This window comes from Cyprinus carpio, chromosome A12 (assembly GCF_018340385.1).
Source record: "Cyprinus carpio isolate SPL01 chromosome A12, ASM1834038v1, whole genome shotgun sequence".
NCBI classification, from domain to species: Eukaryota; Metazoa; Chordata; class Actinopteri; order Cypriniformes; family Cyprinidae; genus Cyprinus; species Cyprinus carpio.
Window position 1 is genome coordinate 20,540,836 of NC_056583.1, and position 22,776 is coordinate 20,563,611.

Genomic DNA, 22,776 nt, shown 5'->3' on the forward strand with positions numbered 1-22,776 from the left:
ACACACATTTCCACAAAAATATGAAGCAGCACAGCTGTTTCAAAATATTACTGTTTTACTGTGTTTGATCAAATAAATACAGCCTTGATGAGCAGAAGAGACAAAAACATTACAGAATCTTACAGACCCTAAACTTTTGTATATTTTTTGGAATAACCTGTGCCAACGATTTATGCATAGTATGACCAGGAATGTGTGTTAAAATCAGTGTGAAATCCTTATTTACCACCTTAATACATATGCTTGGTCTTAGCAAACAATCAATGTGTAAGAAATCAGTTCCAGTGCATAGAATCCCCTTCCCCTTTTCCTCATTGCATATCCAGTTTCACTTATAAATGTCAAATTACAGAAGTGAAAAATGTTTGCGAATGCAGTTTCTTGTTGAGAATCTAAATAACTCCATGCAGTTCATCACGTTCAGCTTTAGATTAAAAGTTTATGCATAATTATGCAGGAGTGCCAGAATATTAGGAATAAAGTAGGGTAGTTCAAATGAATTCAATGTAAAATTATTTCAGACATTTTTGGTGTTTGAACACTGGGATTCTCTCTATGCATTGTACTTGTTTAGTGAATTAGCAACAGCACCCAGTTCATTTTCTCAATGAAGAGCATCAGTGGCTGTGCGTGGGTGTTTTGTGGAGTGTCTTATCTCTCTGGAGCAGCTCTGATAGCACAGCTGAGACTGAATCCTCATGGCTTTTCCTGTCCAGAAGTAGCCGACAACAGACAGAGACGATACAGGCTGGCCGGCATTCAAAAACTTGCTCTGAATTTCTGATTATTTGCTTTCAGGCATCACTTTTACTTTGGATTAAATATATGATGCATAATTTATTGTGCGCCGTTTGTAAATAAGCATGAGTGAAAGCAGAGATCTAGTCTTGTGTCAATCACATAATAATGCAGATTAAACTCTCATGGAAAACAGTAAAAAAAAAATCTTGCAATTTTTTTTTTTAACACCTCTAAATTCACAGATTAATTCAGATGTGAGGATGTTTTATCTCAGTTTAATCCGCTTAAAAACATATGCACTTAAAATCCCAAAACTAAATACGATTAAAGTAAATAATCATATCTAATCTAGGTTTATGGTTTTGCATCTACAGTAGCTCTGTTTCAAATGTCAGGGTTTGAAGTGTTTGTACTGGAACTGTTTTTGAATGGCTTTGGTGACATCTAGTGGAGAAGTAATGAAACATGTTTTCAATGCAGTGGTACTATAGCTTTCTGCTCCGTTGTTTTTGAATAGACTGTAATGTACAGTCACATTTAATTAAAGAAATTTCTAAATAATCTACTGTAATGTTCTCTTCTTTTCTTGCAGACACAATGGTCCTTGTTTTTTTCCTGATATCAACAACTACAGAACTAAACATATCCAATTCAACAAACCCCAATAGCAGTGGTAAGTGCTTATTATTTAGAGTTAACATAATAATAGTATTAATAATAAAATGAGCATTGCTGTTTTTTTTTCTTCCCAAATCCTTTCAATTCTAAATAAAGAGCAAAACATTTATCATTTTATTTAGCAATTTAACCTTCTCTGAAGATAAATTCTTAAAAAATAAAATGCCTTATATACTGTAGGCCGCATATGGTATTATAAATTTCCTCTCAGGAATACTTGATTCTGATTGGTCAGTCATTTTGCAGTCAAATAATTATATTTTTTAGTTTGCTAGTTTTTCACAGTGTCAAGTAATTACAGTTTTTAAGGTGCATTCATTCATTCATTCATTCATTAGGCTTAGATCTCCTACTCAACTATAAACTCCTTTTTTCCCACTAAGTTTGATATTTCTAACAGACATTTGTTTGAAAACCAGCATCTGTGTAAAAACAGCTGTTTCACTCAAGGTTATGCTATAGTTCATACTTAAAACATTGTAAATGAATATAAAAAAATAAAAAAATAAAAAAAAATTATAACATTATACTATATTGTAACATTAGTGTATGTATGCATTTATATGTGATCCTGGACCACAAAACCAGTCTTAAGTGTCAATAAACTGAGATTTATACATCATATATAAATAAGCTGAATAAATAAGCTTTCCATTGATGTATGGTTTATTAGGATCGGACAAAATTTGGCTGAGATACAACTATTTGAAAATCTGGAATCTGAGGGTGCAAAAAAATCAAAATACTGAGTAAATCACCTTTAAGGTTGTCCAAATGAATTCTTAGCAATGCATATTACTAATAATAAAAAAAATAAGATATATATATTTGATATATTTACGGTAGGAAATTTACAAAATATCTTCATGGAACATGATCTTTACTTAATATCCTAATGATTTTTGGCATAAAAGAAAAATCGATAATTTTGACCCATGCAATGTTTTTTTGGCTGCTGCTAAAATATATCCCAGCGACTTAAGACTGGTTTTGTGGTCCAGGGTCACATATATGTATGCATGTTGCATTTGTAGACCTTTGTTTTCAGAAATAATATATAATTTCTCATATACATACATATATAGACATTTTTCATTTTCAGATTTTATTTATTTTCATTTTTTTTTTTTTTTTTTTGTAAAGTGATTGAAACCTCTAAAAATTGATTTCATAATGTATGCATTACTCACAAATAAATGAATAGAAAAAGTCATGGAAACTCAGTGGCCAAAAAGTTTACTGACCCTTACAGTAACTGGCTTTTGTTGTTGTGTAAAACTTTCCCTAGAGTATTTCCCTGGTGGTTTTCAGTGTTCTGCATCACATAACCATCAGTGTGGCCATGTGGATTTGTGTTAAATCTGTGGTGCATTACGCAGACTGTGATTTCTGTGTTGCAGTAAAGTGCTGATCTCAGAGTTAAGCGTGTGATTCATGTCAAACCTGCTGTTAAATGAATGAGCGATGCTTATCGCACAGTCAAAACAGCACCAGGCTCTCTATTAAATCACTAAAAATGCCTTACATGACTGCCTCTTCTTCTTCTTTTAGGTGACAATGGGAATTCAAAAGTCTTGCCCATACTGCTGGGTCTGTCCGTCTTGGTGCTTTTTCTAGGGTTGCTGGCCTGGTTTTGCCTCAGGTATGACACACACACACACACACACACACACACACACACACACACACACACACACACACACACACACACACACACACACACACACACACACACACACACACAAACGCTGTGAGTCATGCTTGTAAGCTCCACCTCTTTCTGATTAATGGCGGGTCCAGGAACTGAGACATGCTGTCACACACATTTATTCATACACCGCCTCCCTGTGGTAAACCCACAGGTTTTTATATGGTAGAGAGCGTGCCAAATAGCGTGTTTTGTTTTGTTTTTTTGTGGAGAAACAGCACCTCTGATGAAAAAGAACTCGAGTTTTCGTTGGTGAGACAGATTTGACGTTAGGATATCATCCCGCATGTTGTCTTTGCATTTAAACCTTATGTTCTTTGCTTTCTTTTAGGTTGAAAAACCAGAGGAAAGTTGTCATCACAGCCGTCGACAAGAAAGTACCAAATGGCATCCTTGAAGAGCAAGGTAAGCACTCACTTTCTCTGCTTCGACCGGTTTAGTTTAAGGTATGTGTTTAAGATATGATAAAAGTAACTTGTGGTTTGGAGAGCTCTGTTGTGAGTAAGATGTCTTGGCAAGTTGCACTTTATCAAATATGCTATATTTGGCTTCCTGTTGTCTCAAGACGTTATGAGAGCAGGACGTGAGGGTTTTTGTGAGCTACACGTGCTGTTCTATCTAGAACGACTCTATAATTGCAGACAAAGTTCACTTTGGCTGAGGTTTATGGGTCATATTATGGTTTTTATGGTGATTTTTGAGGAATATAGTCATCTGAATGCCTGATGAAAGGCCAAATCATTGATAAGCATTAATGTTGAGTTTACAAAGATATTTCACAAACTTTAGTTTTAATGGTATAATCTTTACTAAATCTCTTAAAGTATGGTGCATTCAGGTAAATTGAGCAACTTTCTGCCTTTTGAGAAGACTGGGAATAAATGGCACAATTATCCTGAAAAGAAGACTTTTAAATGGTAACACTTTCCAATAAGGTTGCATTTGTTAGCATTAGTTAACTATTAGTTACTACTGTAACAATAACAAATACTAAAGCGTTTGTTAATCTTAAAGTTAATTAAATTATACATTATTAAAATAAAATGTATTTTTTTTTATTTTTTAACTTAATGGACTTGAGCTGACAATAACTAACAATGAACAGTTAAATAATGTTAACAACGATGAATAAACACTTTAACAAATGTGTTAGTTAATGCATTAATTTATGTTAACTAATGGTAAATCTACTTTTAGACAAGACTTTTCTAGTTCAATAATAGTGAGAAAATATTTTTTTCAAAATTACGAAACACTGAATGTGGTTTATATTGGATATATTGGCTATTGTTTTGTTGCATAGATACAGTGATGAAACATAATGCTATTTGTGGTATGATTATCAATATGTCCTCAAGAAAATATTCAAATATGACTAAATGTGAAAGAGGAAGAAGGTTCCGTTTTAAACCGTTGTTCCTGTTTGCTTTTATTAGAGTTCGCTGGCATGAGCCACAAAAACTGTGGCTCATGGTTAGCCATAAGTAAGAAAAATCACAAAAGAGCTCTGTTTCAGACTAGGAGTGTGTTTTTTAGACAGCAGTGAGATTGAATGGAGATCAAACTGACACTTGAGATTTAGTCCCCAGAATCTCAGGTCGTTCTCCTGAGAGACAGACCCTCTTAATGTCCTCTAGATCTCAAACTGTGCTCAGATTTCAGTTTTTGTATTAAATTATTATCTAGAGTCCGATTGTCACTGCAGATCTTGCAGATTTATGCAATAGACTTCCTCTATAATCCTGACAGATATCTCTCTTGAGGAATGTTCTGTGAGCCGAGACATGAAATGACATGCTCTAAACACACCATTAGTGTTAAATGGCATATGCTGTGTTCAGTAGGCATTTCAATCTGAGAGACGGTTTCAGTGTTCAGAGGAACATCGCACCTGTGTGAGGGAAGTGGTTTACCGACTTTCTATGCCACCATTTGTTTGCTTCTTTGATGCACACTAATGTTCAAAAAATACAGTAAAATAAAGTAATATTGTTAAATATATTGTTACAAAGTTTTCTTTTTGTATATGCTGTAAAATGTAATTTACTCCTTTGATGAAAAGCAGAATTTTCAGCATCATTACTCCAGTTTTCAGTGTCACACGATCCCTCATAAATGATTCTGATGTGCAGATTTGAGGCTCAAGCAACATTTCTGATTATTATCAATGCTAAAAACCGTTGTGCTGGCAACACCCTAGCACTGTGATAGTGAAATTTGCATAATCAAGCAAAATTTCATTTTTATAGTTTTCTTTATTAACTAACTTGAGTCTACTTAACCAGGGTTTTCACCACTATTTATTTATTTATTTATTTATTTATTTAAGTCTAAGTGCTTATGTAACAGTGGTCACTATGCGTGTGTTTGTGTGTACAGTATGTTGTATAGAGGAATATATAGATGGTGGATAAAGATGAGGATGATCTTGGCTGGCCGTCAGAAGGTCATGTATACAGTAGAGGCCAAAAATATAAATATGATCAAAAAAGGCTGTGAAAATTCATTTGCATTGTTAATTCTTTTGGTCTTTTATTTTAAAAAAATCACACAAATGTATCCTTTCATTGGATAATAAGAATTTAAAATGGGGGGAAATATTATTATGTAATAAATGTTTTTCTCTAATACACATTGGCCACATTTAATAGCCCCCTTTTATTCAATACTTTTTGAAACCTCCATTTGCCAGTTTAACGGGTCTAAATTTTCTCCTATAATGCCTGATGAGGTTAGAGAGCACCTGACAAGAGATCAGAAACCATTCCTTCATCCAGAATCACTCCAGACCCTTCAGATTCCCAGCTCCATGTTGGTGGTGCTGCTCTTCAGTTCACTCCTCTCAGTTTCCGTAGGGTTCAGGTCAGAGGACTGGAATGGCCATAGCAGAAGCTTGGTTTTGAGCTCAGTGAAACATTTCTGTGTTGTTTTTGAGGTTTGTGTTTTGGTTATTGTACATTTGGAAGATCCAAACATGGTCCATTATAAGATTTCTAACAGAGTCAGTCACTTACTGCTTTTTTATCTGTTGGTATTTGATAGAATTCATGATGCCATGTGTCTAAACAAGATGTCCAGGACCTCCAGCAGAAATATAGGCCCACGACATCAAAAGTGTATGTTCACCAAACCCATCTTGAGTGTTTGCTGCTAAAAAGCTCATTTTTTTAGTTTCATCTGATCATAGAAGCCATTCCCATTTAAAGTTCCAGTCATGTCTGATAACTGAATATGCTTTAGTTTTATTTTGAATTAGAAAGAACAATTATAATTTTTCTTGAAACCCTCCCAAACAACATGGTGATGTAGGTTCTGTTTGACAATTTTTTTAAAGGTTTTCTGAACCAGAGACTCAACTATTTTCTGCAATTCTTCAGCTGTGACCCTTGGAGAGTCTTTACCCACTCAAACTCTCCTTCTCACCATGCATTAGGACAGTATAGACACACATCCTCTTCCAGGCAGTTTTATAACATTTTCTGTTGGTTGGAAATTCTTAATTATTGCCCTGATGGTGGAAATGGGAATTTCCACTGCTCTAGCTCTTTTCTTAAAGCCACTTCACCAATTTGTGAAGCTCAATTATCTTTTGCTGCACATCAGAAATACATTCTTTGTTTTTTCTCATTGTAATGGATGATTAAGGGAATTTGGGCTTTGTTTTCCCTCCTCTTTATATTTCTGTGAAACAGGAAGCCAGAGCTGGATGATTTCATGTTTATAATCATGCTGGAGTGCTCAAAATTGTGAATATGAATGGGAATATACTTCAGAGACAATTTACTCATAAGAATTTATAGGGGGGCCAATAATTGTGACCAACGAGTATTTGAGATAAACATTTATTTCATAATGATATTTCCCCTCCATTTTAAATTCTTATTATCCAATGAAAGGATACATTTTTGTGATTTTTTTTAAATAAAAGACCAAAAGGATTAACAATGCAGATGAATTTTCACAGCCTTATTTGATCATATTTACCAAGGGGGTCATTATTTTTGGCCTCGACTGTATGTGATGTCTTATGAACAGGCATGAAGTGTATACTGTAGTCTAAACTCTATAATGTCTAACATCTCACCCTTTCTAAACTCTAACCTAATGGTTGTGGGTTTCTTTTGCTGGTACGAGGGTCACTGGTGGTTTTCTGATTAATGTTTATGAGGTGTATATGCACATGCTGCTTTAAATATGCCTATAGTTCTTTTACAAAAGCATGCTGATAGCTTTCCTGAAAGACAACATTATGGTGTTACTTAGCCTGTTTGATTTCCATGAGCGTAGGTTTGACATGATTTTCTTCAAATAAAAGTGTATTTCTCAGTCTGCTGTTAAGATATTATGCTTTTATGGGACAATTTCTTGTCTAAATTGTGGAATTTAAGACTTTTTTTTTTTTTTTTTACCCTAATATCAAACCCAATCATATTTATTGATAAAATAGACCAATTGTACTTACACACCTCACTTGTATGTGTATAACACGCACACACACACACACACACACACACACACACACACACACACACACACACACACACACACACACACACACACACACCGGTAGTGAAACACTATATGAAATAAGGACAGGAAATGTGCTGTCCTCCAATAGCATTCAGAATGTTCATGTTTTTATTTAGCAGTTCTATAAATAAAATTTAGTTTCAGATGTGATGTAGTAAGATGATTATTTTTTAACTACATCAGTGGAACCAATATAAACTGTGGAACCTGTCAATCCAATTAGTAAAATGTGTGTGTGTTTGTATTTCAGTTGCCGAGGTGATTGTACATTTGCACTTATTTAGAAACTGTAAAGTAAATATGTATTTCAATCTCCTAGAGATTCTTTACTTTTCGAGTGTTTGATTCTAACATTCATGTGCCGCATTCCTCCACAGAACAACAGACGGTGGTCTTACTGCCCAGATCCCCCTCCACATCCAAAAAATATCTCCCTATTCCTGTAGACAGCTTGGAAGAAGAGTATCGCATACGCTCGGCCGATGATGGGAAACTCTTTCGGGAAGAGTACAGTGTAAGTGATTGATCATGGTTAAAGATATCAAAAATACCAAGTTGATTAAACAATATTGACAAGAAAAAATAAAACAACAACAGAAAAACAATCACAACTTCAGTAGGTTTTTAGAAGCCCTTTAGAATCAAACATGGGAAAAAAATCAGCTTTTTTACTTTAATTATTTAATATAATAATAATAATACTTATTTAATATTCTACTTTATTAATATATAATTAAACTCCATTAATGGCCATTATTCAATGTGTGTGATATCCACATCATTGAAGGCTACATGCCATTAAATTATTTTAATATTTAATTTAGTATTTTGTTTAATATGTATTATTTGTTTGTATAGTATCATGTTCAGTAGCATGATGTTTCTGTGGTATCACTGTATATGTGGTACACATCTCTCAACAGAATCAATCCGTTTTAATGTGTTATTTTATTATGATGCATTGAAGACAATGCTAGTTATATAATTGTGAAATCATTAAAGGCTAAATGCCATTCATTTTTTTTTTTCAATGTTTTGTTCATCTTTATCTATTTATTTATTACAGTAGCATGTTTTGTAACATTACTTTTGTTGTGGTATCAATATTGATGGTCACACTTTATTTTAAGATCCATTAGTCACTATTAACTTACTATTAATTATGACTATTGCTTCAATGAACTTCTAATTTGCTGCTTATTAATACTTAGTAAGGTAGTTGTTAAATTTAGGTATCTAAAATATGGTTATGCAGAATAAGGCTTTAATATGTGCTTTATTAGTACTATTAAACAGCCAGTATGCTGCATGCTAGTTAATAGTGAGAATTGGTCCTTAAAATAAAATGTTACCCAATTGATATTAATTTAAGATTCATGAAATTACACTGGTATTAGTATCATTTACTTGATTTTCCATGAAAACACGTATCATGATGATCTGAAAATAGTTGTTTATGCTGATTACATCACTCATGCTGCTGAAAGTTCAGCAGTCATTCTGTTATTTCTGTGTGTTTAGTGGCAGATTGTTATTTTGTAAAGTAGCTGATGGCATGATATGGTGCTGTTATTAACTGGCATATTCATATGGATCAGCAAATATCCTTCCACATTCGCTGACAGCTCAACTGCTCTCATTTGCCACTGAGAATTACTGGAATTGAGATGTCAAGGAGTCATCAGTGGAATTGAGAAAGCCCCTCTCTCCTGCTTTAGACGCATGATTCAAGATTCGCTTCTCTCACAGACCCGTGATTCAGGAGCACACACTGAATGAACCATGTGAATTTTCTGTCCCATGGAAACCATGTTTATGCTCAACAATCTTAATGGTCACTTAAACTATTTGCGTTGGAATGAAGCGGATCTGCTGATTAAACAATGACCTATACATACAGGAATAAAGTGTCAGTAATATCATTCATTTAGGCAATAACAAAATGACAGGTTTGGTGGGAATTTGAACAGCATGATCAGTTTTGCTCACATTCTGTAGGAATGAATGTGTTCGGTAACAATTCAAGTGCATTCAAATGAAATAAAATAATGTCTCAGGTGCGTTATCTTCAGACGAGAGAGTTCAATATAAACATTAAACACAGTACGCACAGTTTGCAATGAGAGTCAGTTGAATTTAATGTACAAAATACTTTTAATTATGCAGAAAGTTTACAGCATCTGTTATTCCCTGACAGTGTCAAATCTGAATTAAGGTTTATTCGATTTGGCATCCAAGATCAGATGTGCTAATGGTGGAATGGCCGTTGGTTTGCTGTTGTTAACATGTTTAATTTGTATCGTTGGCAGTCATTACCAGGGGGTTCGACTCAAGGAACATGTGAAGAGGCCAATAAAGATGAAAACAAGGAGAAGAACAGATATCCAAACATCTTACCATGTAAGAATTCTCTCTCATTCTCAAGTTAAAAGCACAGTAAAAAAAATCTATTTAGAAAATATTTTTTTAATGATGTATTATTATATCCTACTTAATAATGTTAGCGGATATTCATTAAAAAATTGTGATGAAAAAATGATGTTGATTCATATGTTCTGCTGCTGTGCTGTTGTTGCCCACATGATTATTTCGGGTGATAATCTGAAGTTTTTCCTCAGTGCTGCTGCCAACTTCACACATCTAACACAGCTTCTCTAAAACATTTGTCACTTTCAGTTCCTTGTGCCCACATCCATGGCATTTCACTGTTTTACTTCTATTTTTCCAAACATTTTTAAAAGCTTTTGTCTTGTAGACACTTTTTATGAGGGCCTGAGAAAGAGCAATCGAATATGTCAACATCGTTTTTTGGTCTTTCCTGTTATCCAGATGATCATTCCAGAGTGATTTTAACACCGATCGAAGGAGTCCCATGTTCAGATTATATCAATGCTTCTTATATCGATGTAAGTGATTTGTAATGCTGTGAAAATTCAATGCATCAATGTTCAAACATGCATTTACTTTTTCATTTGTACTTATTCAAAATATAGTTCTGGAGCATGTGAATGTAAAACATTGAGAAACAAAACCATATGTTTTGTTGTAATGCGTTGCATCATTTATCAAATAGAGAAGCAAAATATTTGCACACGTTTGCTTTTAAATGTTGGTTTCATTAGCTAGTGCTTCTTTCTTCCCAGGGTTATACAGATAAGAATAAGTTCATTGCAGCTCAAGGTGAGTGCATCTGAATGTAAAAATAAGATTTAGTGAGCAGACACATATGACAACAGTTTCAGTAGCTAAAAGCAGACATAATTAAACTCGATAGCATGACATCTGTGTTTCAGGTCCAAAACAGGACACGGTTGCAGACTTCTGGAGAATGATATGGGAACAGAAATCAGCTACTATTGTAATGCTAACGAATCTGAAAGAGAGAAAAGAGGTACGCATCCTTTTTTTGGGGATTTCTGGTGTTTCCTTGTGTTGGTCATGGGGCCTGCTAAATACTGGTGTATATGAGATGATCTTCAACCTTCCTGTTGTGTTCAAAATCTGGGTACAGCTTTTGTGTTGAGGGTCAAATTGACCAATATTGGATTTCATGCAATTTGAAAAAATAAAATAAAATAAATAAATTACAAATGATTTATAGAAAACAGAAAACTATGTGAGGAATGTAATAATTCCCTTTTAATTGTATTATTTCTGTTGTGTTGTGGTTCAATTTGACATATTTTTAGAATTTTTTTTTTTTTTTTTTTTTTGCACACTGAGTTTCAAATAACTACATGTATAAATAGTGTCTTTTATTACTTGTTTAGTAGTTGTAGTGTTTCTTGCTATTTGTACTTCCTTTGGGGTTCTCAAACCTTGCGAGGGCAAGATAGGTTTCTCACACTTTTTTTTCAGTACTGAATCAGTCTAGTTATTGAGATTCAAAAAATAAGCAACCAATCTCATTTAGATAAAGAAAGTGCCTATTCCTTGGATGACCTATAAGATGAGTCCTATTTTCAAGATCTCAAGTATTTCATATTTTAGTATTTGACGACCTCCAATAAAGATTATTATTATTATTTTATTTTTTTTACCTTACTCTGATTTTTTGAGAAATTGCATGAAATGGAAACAAATGAGAGTCATAAGACATATCTATGTGTGGAAATTTTGCGTACACATTCATGGCCCTAAATGAGAAATATTCACCAAATTTCAAGAAGAAATAGTTTTTAAATTAAACCAGTATTTTGAGTAGTTTGAAAATCGAGTTTGAGTTAGATTGACCCACAACACAACAGGAGGGTTAAATAAATCAGATTTCTGAAAGCTACATTAAATTAAAAATTTTAATTATAATTTCAAAATGTAATTAATTTTAATTTAAGTTATAATGATTTTGAGATTTAAACAAAGCCCCTTACTGCTTATCGTAGCAATATATTAACATTATATTACATGTATTACATGTTTGCTTGATGCTTTTAGCCAAAGTGTTTCCTTGGAACCAAAGTGCACAACATTGCACAGCTTACTCTATATTAAAAAGCATCAGAATGAAAATAAAATGACTGTATATACAGCTTACTCTATAAAAAAAAGCATCAGAATGCAAATAAAATGACTACAGTCCCACTAAATTGTATTTGATTTCACTTCAGTGCTTTTCTATAAATCCGATTTGTTGATCATCTTCAGCAATAACCCACAAGTGTCTCCGTTTGGATCGTCTCTGATGTTCAGATCTCACAAAGCCGCCACACGACTCCTCGTCTCTCCTCTGCATCACGGTTGCGAGCATCTCTAGAAAGACAAATCAATAAGACACAGAACAGGGATGAGATTAAGATCAGCTTTGGGTCGGGCTTGGAATTGATGATTTTAATAATGGCTGATAAAGCTCTCTCTGGCCTTAACCTAATTAGTCAGAAAACTCTCAGTAAGAGAGGTTTATCCTGCGCTCTCGGGCTGGATCATACTGACTGACAGACAGACTGTTTTAAGAGCTCAGATTAGCATCATGGTGTCTTAGAAGTCACCTTTACTCCTCTAATGCACTTACAGCTGTTCAGTGCCAGTGGTGGACTGATTTACTCAACAGGATTGACATGTAATGCATTTATGTTTATCTACAGAACATCATATTTTGACCTTGTATCATGATTTCTGTTTTATAATGATTAGCAGATGATGTTCATGTCTTTCTTTTTTCTCTACACTATGTAACTTTTATTAATATAATTAACAGACATTGTTACATTTCTATTCTACTATTTTGATGTACAATAGTGTATTATTTATTGTCTCTTTAGATATTTTCCTGTTTGAATGCTATGTATTAAACAATATGTATTGTTCACTTATAAATACAACTCAATATCAGTCAATAGTAATAATTTTTGTATTTGAAATGAAATATTAGCAGCTATATATATTACCATCAAATCATTACTTTTTTATTTTTCTTATTTTATGACAAGTAATTTTTTTACTTGGTAAGAAAAATATTAAAATATTAAAATAATAAAACAATATTAAGAAATACACTAAAATAATATTAACTATATTAGCATCTATATTTGTACTACCAAAGCAATACAGGTTAGCAGCATTCATTCATTTATTCCAAGTACAAAAATATTTAATTTAATAGTAATACAATTTTAAAAAGAAAGTAAAGAAATGAAGTAAAATAATGGTTAATATATTTTTAAGTATGGTCATTTAATACAAGGACAACATTTTTTTGTAAATATTAAAAAAATTACAAATAAATAAATAAATACACTAAAATAATGGTAAATATACTAGCAGCTATATTTTCTGCTACCAAAGCAAAGCAGGTTGGCTGTATTTGTTTTGTTTTATTTTATTTTATTTTATTTTATTTTATTTTATTTTATTTTATTTTATTTTATACAGAAAAATATACAAAATAGATAAAAAATAAATTAAGAAATAGACTATGCTTTAACATGTAATTATTTATAATTACATTTATTCAATGCAAGTAAGAAAAATATTAATTTTATATTAATACAATTTAAAAAGAAAGTAAGAAATAAACTAAAACAAAGAAAACTATTAGCAGCTACATGTTTGCAGTGCAGGTTAGCTGCAATAAGAAAAATAAATAAAAAAAGGTGTAAGATACAAAATAAACTAATGGTAACTTGTAGTATAAGTGTGCTGTGTTTTTCTCTGCAGGATAAGTGTTATCAGTATTGGCCTGATCAGGGATGCTGGACGTACGGTAACGTTCGTGTTGCTGTGGAAGACTTTACAGCACTGGTGGACTACACCATACGGAAATTCTGTGTGCAATATGTAAGCGTGAACACACCCATGCAAGCTTGAGATATGATGTCCCCTGCTGTTATATGCATATGATTCTGTAGGGGATTTTCTCTGCTGTTTTCAAGTGCAAGTACATGTGTGTTTTTTCCTGTGTCAACACATTCTCACCTGTCTCTGTGTCCACTGCAGCAGGCCAGCGACGGCACTAAAACGCCCCGTCTTGTCACGCAGCTTCACTTCACCAGCTGGCCTGACTTCGGCGTTCCCTTCTCGCCCATCGGCATGCTCAAGTTCCTGAAGAAGGTGAAGCAGGTGAACCCGTCGTACGCCGGGCCCATCGTGGTGCACTGCAGGTGGGTTGTGTTTCAGTGTGACTGTTGTTGGAGAACGACACGTCTGGTGTGAAATCTGATCGTTGAATTGTGTGAATTGTGACACATTTTGGCTGCAAGATCTTCATGCGAAGATGATGTTTTGACCTTATGTTGTTTTCTCTGTATTATAATGATTAGTTCAAAACTTTAATGTCACTATTTTATTCCTTTTATTTGTGTTTTGAACTTTAATAAATAGGCATTATTACATTACTTTATTAGTAATTAAAAAAAAATATTATAAAGTTCAACATTGAAAATGACGTGAAATTTTCAGATATCTTATTTTCACAGATTTTCATGTGTAAATGTACAATACTGATATATTAATTAACATAATGCTCAATGACTTGTTAATGAAATTCAGTATTAATCATTAACCTAATTATTCTACTAATTGTAGTACTATTACTAATATTAATGTTAATAGTACTTAGTAGTGCTCATAATACTCAAAGCAATGGCAAAACAATAGAAACTATATAATAATATATAATAGAATTTATAATTAAATATTTGTAAAAAAAACATTTTTGGAAAAATAATTAAAAATATATAAATATATAAAAAATACTGTGTGTGTGTGTGTGTGTGTGTGTGTGTGTGTGTGTGTGTGTGTGTGTATATATATATATATACATATATATATATAAATATATAATTATAGAATTGTAAAATTACTGAGAAATTCTAGAATAATGTATAATATAATTTATAATTAAATATTTCATATTCAATTATTTATTTAAAAGAAACTCATCAAATTAAGTATTAAACTTCAGTCCATAACTGGAGTCTTTTGAATGGTTTTGAAAGTTTTTTTTTTCTTTATCTTTTTTTAACATTTGACTTTAAAGCTTTATCAAGAGCCCAAACTTCCTGATCAAACTTCTTACTTTCACAAAGTAACAGTACGTTGCAGATTTGAATGTAAACTTTAGTAAAAAGGAAAAAATTTACATAACTTCCATCCACAGTAATTATTTTTGAGACCTCGAAGACTCTTTTGCGTCAGTCTGTCACGCATGCATAATTTATTTTATCAGACAATGATATACATTATTCAGATCGATTAGCATGTCATTTGAATTAGGTGAATGAAGGTCTTTTTTCGCTGCTGATTGCCCAAATATATGAAGTGAATTGATGTAGGTCACTGGCTCTTTTGTGACACAACACAACAGCCCTAATCACGTGTCCTCCACTCAAAAACACTTCTGTTCCTGTCAAAAGCCCTATTGAGGGGTTGTTCATTCATTTGCTTGATCACTCATGCCCTCTAGTGTTCAAAAGGAATATGTTTGTCTGACAAAAATAAGTGTGAGTGTTTGCTATTGTTTGTGTGTCGATATATTCCTCACTTGCAAATTATTGTGAATTTATTTGAAGTAAAAACTTGATGAAATCTGTTTCTGATTACATGAGACTGTTGGTCATCTGAAGCCCTCAGGTTCTCCATATGATGACTTGTCAAGGAGGTTTTTCCCACTGTAGGGCCATGTGCTCTTGCAGTTATTAACAGCAGTCTGTCATCAGGTGTGGTCCCAGAAAATCTTAAACACGCAGTAGTCCAACCTCTGATTAAAAAATCAGATCTTTCAAATTTAAGACCTATTTCCAAGCTACCTTTTCTTTCAAAAATCCCCGAAAAGATAGTTTGTACTCAATTAATGGCCTATATGAAAGATCACAATATTCTTGAAGTTTTCCAGTCTGGTTTTAAAACTCTACACAGCACAGAATCTGCACTTCTAAAAGTTTTTAATGATATCCTTTAAGCCACTGATGCTGGTGATTATGTTATTCTGGTGCTTCTTGATTTAACTGTTGCATTTGACACTGTGGACCATGAAATCTTAATTTCTCATCTGGAGCAGTGGGTTCAGGTCCTATTTAAAAGGCCGGACTTTCTGTGTTAGCTGTGTTGATTCTGTGTCCTCTTCGGCTCCTCTGTCTTGAGGGGTACCGCAGGGCTCAGTTTTAGGCCCTCTCCTTTTCTCTCTTTATTTGCTCCACCTTGGTTCAGTAATCAGGAAGCATGGCTTGTCATTTCATTGTCATGCGTATGATAGCCAGAAAAGAAAGAAAGAATGAAATAAAGTTTGATCGATTTATATTGTCATATTGTTAATATTGTGAATAATTGCGTCTGTGCTGTGTGTCTGTCAGTGCTGGCGTGGGCAGGACAGGAACGTTCATCGTCATCGATGCCATGATTGACATGATGTACGCAGAAAAGAAGGTGGACGTCTTCGGTTTCGTGTCACGAATACGTGAGCAGAGATCGCAGCTCATTCAGACGGATGTGAGTAGAGCATGTCACTGGCTTTTGCATCATTTTTCATCTACTTATTTAACTTATTGTCATTAAAGAACAGGTGACAGAAGTAGTTACCTAGAAGTCATGCAAGCTTAAAGATGACTGAAAATCTGATTTGTGTTGTAGTTGCAGTACTCCTTCGTCTATCAGGCTCTGCTGGAGTACTTCCTGTACGGAGACACAGAGCTGGACGTTTCTTCTCTGGAGGGTCACCTGGATAAACTTCACAACACCAGTGCGCCGCTGGACCGTGTGGGCCTGGAGGAAGAGTTCAAGGTGAGGATATTAGTGGTGTGCAATTGTTTACTGATCTGGATTCAACAGATTTTTAATGCATTTTTAATGTTGGCTTTGCAGAAACTGACAAACATGCGTATTATGAAGGAAAACATGAGGGCGGGCAACCTGCCTGCCAACATGAAGAAAAACAGAGTCCTTCAGATTATTCCATGTGAGTTTAAGATCATCTGCATGCATGAAGATCAAAAACCCTGAGTCAATTATGCACCCTAATCTAAAAACAAACATAAAAGTGGCTTTTTTTCCATCTAAAATGTTGTTGTGCGGCTCGGCTTTGTTTACAAGGAAGTTAATCAGAAATCTCTCTTCCTTTTCCTGTTCTGCTTGTGACTTCAGTTGGAATCGTGAGACATGCAGTTCAAAACACCAGAGGTTTATGCTAGAGGTCAATTTTAAATCTTTTCTCATTCATTTGTTCAGATGATTTTAACCGAGTCATCCTTTCGATGAAGAGAGGTCAGGAGTTCACCGATTATATCAACGCATCTTTCATTGATGTAAGTTTTAAAGACTCTTTTCGGCAGCAGTGTGTGATGAAACATTATTAACATCAGTTTCTTTCTTTCTTGTTCTTTTTTATTTTAAGAATGTTTTCTTTTAGGGCTTGTGTTTGGATTAACCAGGACCAAAAAAAAAAAAAAAAAAACGTTTTGCCAATTTACCAGCCATAAATTTTGCTTATTTTTTGTGTTTTTCTTGTTTTTGTCCTTTTGAAAAAGTTTGAATATTTAGCTGTTTTTCATGCATATCATATTAGTGACAGTCAAACCAGAAAGAAAGAAAGAAAGAAAGAAAGAATGATGGTAAAACTTCCACTCAGGTTAAAGTTGTTGGAAGAACATGTCATGAATAATGTAATAGTTTAAAATACCTTTCAAGAGTTTGGTCTCGGTAAGAATTAAATACGTAATAATAATATAAAAATCATCAAGGCTGCATTTATTAGATCAAAAATACAGTAAAAACAGTAATATTGTGGAATATTATTACAATTTAAAATAAATCTTTGAACTTTATTTGTATATGTTTTAAAATGTAATTTATTCTTGTGATCAAAGCTGAATTCTCAGCATCAGCACCAGTCTTCAGTGTCACAGGATGCTGATTTGCTGCTCAAGAAACATTTCTTGTCATTTTCATCGTTAAAAAAAGGAAAACATGATACTTTTTTTCCCAGGATTATTTGATGAATATGAAGTTCAAAAGAACAGCATTTATTTGAAATAGATATTCTAACATTATAAATGCCTTTACTGTCACTCTTGATCAATTGAATGCATCCTTGCTCAATAAAATAAATTAATAAATTAAAGAAATCCTGTCTCTTATGAAAGTAAGTGTCAGGCTATTATCCTTATACTTTGATTTAAACCATGTATTATGTTGCAGTTCCTAACAAACTGTCAAGCTACTGTTTTATTTGCAGTCCAGAGCAGGTTTGTATTGGTATCCTGGTCTGTAGTGATCATATTATCTTGATGTGTTTATGTTTTGCAGGGATACCGGCAGAAGGACTATTTCATCGCCACACAGGGTCCTCTGGCGCACACGGTGGATGATTTCTGGAGGATGGTTTGGGAATGGAAGTGTCACTCGATCGTGATGCTGACAGAACTGCAGGAGAGAGATCAGGTACTCATACACGTTACAAATCCACTCTCACACGACTTCCTGTCAGCTTTGTCATTTAGAGAGAGTGTGTGTGTGTGTTGCAGGACAAGTGTTTGCAGTACTGGCCTACTGAGGACTCGGTGACTTACGGAGACTTCACGGTGGAAATTAAAGGAGACATGCTGTGTGACGCGTTCAGTCTCAGAGATCTGCTGCTCACTTACGGCCCGGTGAGTGCACATTATGAGCTTGTTTGCATTGTATTACTTGCCTTCAGTTTGCCTTGGTGTACTTTGGGAGTTAATATGTAAAGGCTGCTTGGATGAATTGTGTGTGTGTGTTCTTAACAGGAGAAGCAGACACGTTTGGTTCGGCAGTTTCATTTCCACGGCTGGCCAGAGATCGGGATCCCAACCGAAGGTAAAGGGATGATCGACATCATCGCAGCGGTGCAGAAACAACAGCAGCAGTCGGGCAACCACCCCATCGTCGTGCACTGCAGGTAATGCATTTAACTAGCTGTCTGAATGAAGTCGCACTGTAGACCAGAGATTCGCAAACCATTTTTGTCAGCCAAAGCCCTTTGACCTAAAATATTTACTGAGTCAATATTTCAGTAATTTAACAATATGTTCATATGTTCATGTTTCACTGGTCACATGAAATGCACGTAAACAAATAAAATGTATATATTTTTATGTTTGTAAATTTTTTAGTTTTTGTTTTTTAAACATTTTTTCTTGCATTTTTTAAAATATATATAATTAATTATAAGCTTTGCATCAACTCACAAACTCTTTTGAAGTTTTGTTGCAAACCCCAGTTTAAAAAAAACAAAAACACCTACCACTAGACTAATTAGTTTAATTAATTATATTTGATGAAGATTAATCCAAACCTTACCACTTTAAAAAAAAAAATTCAGAATGAAACTGATGATACTACTTTATTAATAACTTTTAGCACTGAAAAAATCAATGCTACAAATTTCATCCCTATAACTTTTAGGGTATTTTGAGATACTATTAATATAGTTTTTATTAATCATTTGAATTAGCTAAGGTTTTAGTCGTTTTGTAATGGTTTTTGTCATTTTTAGAAGTAGAGAATGCCTTAGCAACTAGCTGAAATAAAACATTTCTTATACATTACTTTATTTCAATTAACTGTTATTTTATTTCAAGTAACAGAAATATATTTTTTAATGGTTTTAATTGTAGTTTTAGTTAAATAAAATAACCCCAGAATCTTAGTTAACGTTTAGCTGAACCCTTTTGTCTGCATTTTAATAAAACTGATATGCTTGTGTTCAGCTAATAATTTACTGACTTGACTAAGTACTGTATGTCATGTATTTTGTCTGTTTGTGTGTGCTCTGCAGTGCCGGAGCGGGTCGGACCGGTACGTTTATCGCTCTCAGTAATATTCTGGAGCGAGTGAAAGCCGAGGGTTTGCTGGATGTGTTTCAGACTGTGAAGAGTTTACGAATGCAGCGGCCACACATGGTGCAGACAGTGGTCAGTGCAAACCTTCATACACTTCATATCCATTACATATTTACATACATAAAACATCAAGATCGTCAAAAACTGATCATGTTTGCTACATGAATGCTACAGTAAAACTGGCAACTTGCTATTGTTATTGCACCACTGTCATTTAATTCATTTGATGATATAATGCAAATAATTAATACATTACTTAATTTGTAATGAATTAAATTCATATTAAACTTATCATCAGTATCACATTATAAATATAAAATATTTATTTCATGTATTAATGTACCATTATTTTATAATGTTGTCATATTTGACAACTATGGTTCCAATGCTAAATTTCTGAAAGGGGTAATAAATCATTCTAAATATTTCTCAGTACCTGAGCCTTACGCAATGCATGAATTTTTATCAAATGATTTTATTCATGCATTATTCATTCTTCTTTCTTTGTGTCTGCAGGAACAGTATGATTTCTGCTACAAAGTGGTACAGGACTTTGTCGACATTTTCTCAGACTATGCCAATTTCAAATGATCTAATCTGCCTTAAATGTTTGAGTTTGATGCTTTTTTACACATCAGTCGGTCAGGATTTTACACCGCGACTGGAAGATAATCGCGCTCTATTTTGCTATGCACTTCTCCTCAATGTTACTAAAAGACCACATCTCTCTGTAATATACTAAGGCTACTAAAGTTTTAAAAAGTGTAAATTGTTTTGTCTCCTTTATAACATATTTAAATGGGTTATCTTTCTCATGAAGGATCATTCCAGTTGGACTTCTGTTGTTATTGTAAAATAGTGTTTTGTCTGTTTATTTGTTCAACTAATTATTTTTATTTTTTATTAAGCGACGCGTGTAGAATTTGTAAAGCTGTAGGTGGTTTGTATTTATGCACTGTCGCAGACAGGACGTCCTGCCAGATAAAACATGTATGTGAATGTTTCATGCCATTTTATTTATTCAGAGTTACTGTCTTACAATTTATGAAATATATCATGTCAAAAAGTTGTTTTGTACCTGTCTTTAACATTGTGCTCATCAGCCATTGCAAATGTGAACTTTTTTTTTTTCCAAAGCAGCAAATATACATAAAGAAATGATTTAGGTTTGACAGGATATGGCTAAAGTATTGTTCGTAAGAAAGGCATAAACACATTCACATGGTGTAACATCGGCATGAATTTCTATTAGATGTGATCTTGCACAGAAACAACAATTGTATGAGACTGATGACCTTTGACCTTAAACGTCCTGCCTCTGTTTCCCTGAGAATGATGCTGAGAAAAACTGCACAGGTTTTAAAGCACACACACCACTGATTGTTGCCTTGCAGAAGGCCAAGGATTTACAAATAAATGAACAAATGCATTATGAAATCACACTGTTGTCCTGCGTCTTATTTTTAGTTGGGCGTTTTGGATCAATATATCGGGTTTACAAAAGGCATAAGAAAGTAAAACTAAAATTTACAATTGCAAATGAATAAATAAAAAAAGACTGAATTTGAAGACCTGAAAGGTTGAAAGTAAGTCAATAATACTATTTTGAAACAAGTGTATACTTAAAATGACAAAATGTAGGGCCACTATGTTTTTAATTATGCCTTTAACTAACAATAATATAATAATAATAGGGCTGTCAAATGATTAATCACGATTAATCACATCCAAAATAAAAGTTTTGTTTACATAATATATGTGTGTATACTGTTTATATTTATTATGTATATATAAATACACACACATGCATGTATGTATTTAAGAAGAATATGTTATGTTTATATATTAAATATATTTATATATAATATAAAATATAAGAATATAAATATATAAATGTATATACATGTAAATATTTTCTAAATATATAATTTATGTGTTTGTATTTATATATACATAATAAATATACCCTGTACACATACATATATTATGTAAACAAAACTTTTATTTTGGATGTGATTAATCATGATTAATCATTTGATAGCCCTAAATAATAAATAATGAAAAACTAAATAATAAAAGGATTATTTAAAATAATAAAAACTGTCAAATCGCATCTTTAAATAAATAAAAATATATTGAAAATATGTGTAAGAAACTAACTTTTCATTATTAAACCAACAGCTACTGCCATCTAGTGGAGATGTTTGTTAGTGTTTTATTTTCTTTTGACATGAAAACCGGGTCTAATGTACTGTATATAAGCACATGCTTGATAAAAGCAAATCTATTTTCAGAGTCTAATGTATATGATGCTTTTATCAAGCATGTGCATATCATGCTTTGTATTACTTATCTTTTAAGTATTTTTTTATTTTAATTTGAATGATAAATTATAATTAAATTAAAAATATAAATTAAAATACTTATATGTACAGCCTTTTGGCCAAGCTTGTTTTTAAATGTGTATTATGAATAATATAATATTACACATAAATATATAGATGTAAATACAGTTATGGCCAAGATATTTGACAAAATATATTTGAGCCCAGATAAAGAGCCTGCATTTCTGTACTTCAGTCAGTAGATGTCACTGTTGTGTTTACTAATCGGCAGGCGGTTGAGGCCTACTTTTCCCTTAAAAAAAAAAAAAAAAAAGGCTTCTCTCTGGTAAATAAATAATGTTGCACTGGAATAGTTTAGCAGAGTTTTATTGTACATAAACCTTGTTCAGCATCTTCACATGTAACACAGCGTAATGACACTAACATCTTGAAGGATTTCTGGTAAGTTCAAGTTGTGTTTTGTGTTTGTTGTGAGGTTGTT

At 33.2% G+C, this 22,776-nt stretch overlaps 1 protein-coding gene and 1 long non-coding RNA gene across 5 annotated transcripts in view; both read left to right on the top strand.

Moving 5' to 3' along the window:
* LOC109087158 (receptor-type tyrosine-protein phosphatase epsilon-like) overlaps window positions 1-21,390 on the top strand; it is a 73,044-nt gene extending 51,654 nt beyond the window's left edge. Inside the window, exons 3-21 of one of the 3 annotated variants that reach the window (XM_042768040.1) lie at window positions 1,334-1,414; window positions 2,971-3,061; window positions 3,459-3,532; window positions 8,035-8,171; window positions 9,967-10,057; window positions 10,487-10,563; window positions 10,801-10,837; window positions 10,951-11,048; window positions 13,811-13,930; window positions 14,093-14,253; window positions 16,444-16,579; window positions 16,721-16,870; window positions 16,952-17,045; window positions 17,315-17,391; window positions 18,392-18,526; window positions 18,610-18,735; window positions 18,856-19,007; window positions 19,887-20,022; window positions 20,467-21,390. In XM_042768040.1, coding sequence (XP_042623974.1) covers window positions 1,339-1,414; window positions 2,971-3,061; window positions 3,459-3,532; window positions 8,035-8,171; window positions 9,967-10,057; window positions 10,487-10,563; window positions 10,801-10,837; window positions 10,951-11,048; window positions 13,811-13,930; window positions 14,093-14,253; window positions 16,444-16,579; window positions 16,721-16,870; window positions 16,952-17,045; window positions 17,315-17,391; window positions 18,392-18,526; window positions 18,610-18,735; window positions 18,856-19,007; window positions 19,887-20,022; window positions 20,467-20,541 — 2,043 coding nt within the window. In that variant the 5' untranslated portion in view covers window positions 1,334-1,338 and the 3' untranslated portion in view covers window positions 20,542-21,390. Of the gene's footprint in view, window positions 1-1,333; window positions 1,415-2,970; window positions 3,062-3,229; window positions 3,380-3,458; window positions 3,533-8,034; window positions 8,172-9,966; window positions 10,058-10,486; window positions 10,564-10,800; window positions 10,838-10,950; window positions 11,049-13,810; window positions 13,931-14,089; window positions 14,254-16,443; window positions 16,580-16,720; window positions 16,871-16,951; window positions 17,046-17,314; window positions 17,392-18,391; window positions 18,527-18,609; window positions 18,736-18,855; window positions 19,008-19,886; window positions 20,023-20,466 lie in introns of those variants that run through there. The other 2 variants (XM_042768039.1, XM_042768041.1) reach the window with 2 other exon arrangements.
* A 1,096-nt stretch (window positions 21,391-22,486) lies between these two features.
* The window catches only part of LOC122147051, a 71,298-nt gene continuing 71,008 nt past the window's right edge, over window positions 22,487-22,776 (top strand). The window contains exon 1 of one of the 2 annotated variants that reach the window (XR_006161397.1): window positions 22,487-22,736. This is a non-coding gene — a long non-coding RNA (uncharacterized LOC122147051). The remainder of the gene's footprint in view (window positions 22,737-22,776) is intronic. The other variant, XR_006161396.1, reaches the window with a different exon arrangement.